The sequence below is a fragment of the Sinocyclocheilus rhinocerous genome, unplaced genomic scaffold (genome assembly GCF_001515625.1).
Source record: "Sinocyclocheilus rhinocerous isolate Xijiao unplaced genomic scaffold, SAMN03320098_v1.1 scaffold231, whole genome shotgun sequence".
NCBI lineage: Eukaryota > Metazoa > Chordata > Actinopteri > Cypriniformes > Cyprinidae > Sinocyclocheilus > Sinocyclocheilus rhinocerous.
In genome coordinates this window covers 490928-495162 of record NW_015640454.1, presented here as the reverse complement: position 1 = coordinate 495162, position 4235 = coordinate 490928, and the positions used below count along the sequence as shown (strand labels likewise).

The window sequence follows — 4235 nt, the reverse complement described above, 5'->3', positions numbered from 1 at the left end:
CGGTAGGGAGAGAGGGAGAGAGAGAGAGAGAGAGAGAGAGAGAGAGCGCGCGCGCGCGCGCTCCAGAGACACACACCCACCCCCCCACGCAAACACACACACGCGCAAGAAACCGAGAAGCGAGAGACACGGACTCTGATCCGCTGCTGGGTTTGGAGTACAAACGCGTCCGAACGCACGAATCGTGGATTATTACACGAAGAACTCGCGGAAACCATGAGCTGGGGAACCGAGCTATGGGTGAGTTTGTACCGAGCGCGACGGGGATCGCATATCACGGCCACGGGCTCTGATAACGGGCTCACGGGCACTGTGCGTAAAGCCAAGCCGCTTTGGGAATGCCAGCGCATGAGAACAGCAACTACATCCTATACTGAGAATATATATATATATATATATATAATGCACAGCAACCGCATAACTGCATCTCAGTATATTTTATGCAGAATATTTGTATATTTACATGCAGCATTTATATATGTACATTTACATATATAGGCTGTATCTTTAAATATTTGTATACAATATATTTTACATAGTATATATGTAAAACGTGTGCATATATATGCATATTTACACTTTCTATGTAATTTTATGTACTGTAGATATGCATTCTAGACTAGAATGTCTAAATAATATTGTTTAGAAAGTTGCATAGCCTATATAAACATACATCCTCTTTATAATATATAAATATTCAGAAAATAGCAGAAGTATTTCGTAAATATAAATACGCATTGATGACCCCAGTATATGCACTTTTTTGTGTGTAGGCCTATTTGTGATTGTGTGTATACTAGTGATGTGATATTGATGCGGATGTTTAATCGAGTTATGTGTTTGAGTTACTGGAGGTGAACCATCTTGGTCTCATGACAGAGATTTTCATCCTCTTCAGCCGGCTGTTGCTTGTTGTCACACTAGCGTCTGTGCATCTCTAGGGCCTGTTGTACTTGTCCATGCACCTCTGGGTATTTTTAGTCCATAGCGGTTGTGGTGCGGAAATGTCAGCCACACTACTTTGTGTGTTGTGGTCCAATGCAATGCAAATATCAGCACAAGAAGCAGATTCTGTAACAAATTATTTTGAGAAGAGAGATCATGGCATGTCATAGATGCCCAGGGCTACTAAAGAGCCAAGTAACCGAGGAGGCCAGTATCATGCGTCACAATCATAAGCTGTCGTCTGCCATGTTGTGGATGCCCACTGGCACCAAACCAACATACACAAACATTTAAACACAAACCTGTGGGACGTTCTCTTAATCTCAAACTCTACACTTTTTTTTACCAGGTCTTTTTTTTTATTTTCTCTTTTCAGCAAACTAAATTTAAACCCTCAGCAAACATGTGATGACCCTTTCTAAAAAATCAGCACAAATTTAAAATCCTTTATGCTGTACAGACAGGAAGAAGAGATGATGCATTTTTAGTGTTCTCCTAATTTCCTCACATTTTCTCATTCTGTTTGATTCTTTCCTCTCTTTTGTCTTTCTTCCTTTGGCTTCAGACTGTGCGAGCGACTCCTGCCGGGCTTCATCTCCACAGTCTCCGTCGTAGGAGAATCAGATCAAATTATTCATCCCTGCTGATCATTTAATCTCTGTGATTCAGAAGATCACCCCTGCTGATTCACTAGTGTTGACTCTGTGAATCAGCAGGGAGTTGATTCATACAGAGCAGTAAAAAACAAGTGGTACAAAGATAGTGAGGAATGCTTAAATGCAATTGGCCACTTGGTTACATAAAGCTGGAACGCAAATTAAAGAGGAATGCTGGAATGTTATTAGCTCTTTCTTGCTTATTACAGCCGCAAAATGGCAATCCATACCCCGTCATTTCACTTATTAGATTTTTGTGTATGTGTGTGTGTGTGTGTTGCATGAATAGTTTTTCTTACCCAACAGACCACAACAGAATGCAGTGTGACCAAAGGCAAAGTAGTTCACTAAATTCCCCCAAAATTGATCAATGTTTGCTATTTGTGCAGAATGACTATTTCCATACAAAATGTCACAAAAAGCACAGTAAAAGTATAAGTCTATATGATGCATGCGGGATATTTGATGACTTCTGAAGTCATACAATAGCTTTGTGTGAGTAAGTGCCTGATATTTAAGTAATTTTACACTGCAAACCTTTGCCTCCGCTGCAGTGGACAATCTCGTATCCACTTGCGTTAAATTTAAATATCGTGCAAAACACATCACAGAAGGTTTGACATCTGTGTACTAAATGAATGAAACATAAATTATTCTCACTTGTGTTGTGACTGATCATAACTAACATCAAACCTTTTTTTTTGAGGATTAAAAGAGAATGCACCAGTCCCCTTTTATTTTAGTTGTATGGAAAAAAGGGCAGCATAAACATTCCGCAAAACATATCCTTTTGTGTTCAACATCAGAAATTTTTTTGAATGACATTAGGTTGAGAAAATTGTCACTAAATTGTCATTTTTGGGTGAACTAACCATTTAATTTAAATTTGGAAACTAGGGCTATATGAAAAATTTTGATTTTTATGATACAATTAAGATTCCAATTCATGTATTATTATTTTTTTTGTTATTTTATTTGGTTTATTCATTTAATTAATTTTTAAAAAGCTTAGGTTTCCTGTCCTTGTTTGTAGGGCTGCACAATTTGGCCCAAAAATGTAGAATTTTATATAAAATGTTATTTATTTTATATATGATTACATACAGTATCAATATGACTATAAAATAATAAAAATATTAACATATATGTAACAACAACAACAGTAATAATAATAATAATAATAATAAATTATTAATATTATTTTACTTTTTTAAAAACTTTTTTATTGAAAAAAATTGTAAATAAAAATATTAAACAAAATAAATACTAGTATTGTAACCTTCCACTGTAAAATATTTAAGAAAATTAAGAAAAAAAATATTATGAAATTGATATTTATCAAGTATTTAAATGATGCACTGTATCTTTAAATCTCTTCTCCCTCATTTTACCCTTGAGTGTGTCGTCCTGCAGTGGCTCTGTAATGAAGAAAGGTTCTACTGTATCTCCATCCTACTTTACAGTCCCTGTGGATGTGCTTGTGTGTGTATGTGCTAGAGATATATGGAGTGTAAGTCTTCAATCTCTTCAGTGTATGGAGAATGATTAGCGTGCGGTTAAATCCAGCGAGGGGGAAGGGCTCGTCCTGTGAGGAGAAACAAGAATGTTAAAAGGGTAAGATAGATATGTTGGATGTGAAGACTGTGTGTGTGTGTGGGGGGGTGGGGGATGAACGCCGGTGCAGTCATGCTTTAGTAATGACGTCATAGCAAATAATCACCCACAATTCATTCTCGTGTCAGAGTGCTTACGTTAGTGAGTATAAAAGCACCGCTCTGCTCTTTCTTTATATGAAACACTTTCAAAGATAAGAAGCCTCATGTTTTGACCGTGTGTGTGTGTGTGTGTGTGTGTGTGATTCATTTACACTGAAAAACATTATTAACATTACATGGCATAGAAACAATTTTCTCTCAGAAGAGTAAATTTCTCAATTTCAAAAACTCTATCTATCTATCTATCTATCTATCTGTCTATCTGTCTCATTCTGTCATTTTGTCTGTTTTTTGCTCCTCTGCATCTGTGAGGCCTTGCATCTCTTTACTGACATATTTCATGATTTCTCTCTGTGGTTAGTAGTAGTCATGTTAGCGGAAGGAAGTGCATGACAGGAAGTGATGTCACTGTTGCACTGAATTAGTGAAAATCTGCCTCAGCCTCACTCATTGTGAAGTTGTGAGAGGCTCTGAATGACTCGCAGTCTTTTGCAGCAGAGGAGGGTTTATCTGTCGGACTCTTTGTAGGCCGTGTTATATGTTCAGCAGCACTTCCTCTGTGAGCCGAACTGCTGAAGAATGTGGTACTGAGAAACAATACACCTCTAACTAGGGCTGTGCGATATGGACAAAAAAAACCTATCGCGATTCCTTTGATCATTTCGATTTCGATTTTAATCACGATTTTGACACACACAGACATGCTTTACAGTCATAAATGCATTCAGTGTGAATTTGAAACATATTTCCAGAAGAAAACCAATTAGAGCTTTATCAAAAAGCTGTAACATGTCTCTAGAACAGACATAAGGCAAAATAATCACTAAGTAAAGGTGTAACAAAATGTCTCTAAAATAGACATATGGCAGAAAAAAAAAAAAATCCCGTGTCCAGGGATTTTTTTTTGCCATGCATTGGT

General features: G+C 37.1%; 1 protein-coding gene across 1 annotated transcript in view; it reads left to right on the top strand.

The window, feature by feature from the left end:
• The first annotated feature begins 41 nt into the window (after positions 1 to 41).
• The window catches only part of fnbp1b (formin binding protein 1b), a 79005-nt gene continuing 74811 nt past the window's right edge, over positions 42 to 4235 (top strand). Inside the window, exon 1 of the mRNA XM_016569023.1 lies at positions 42 to 240. Coding sequence (XP_016424509.1) covers positions 217 to 240 — 24 coding nt within the window. The 5' untranslated portion in view covers positions 42 to 216. The remainder of the gene's footprint in view (positions 241 to 4235) is intronic.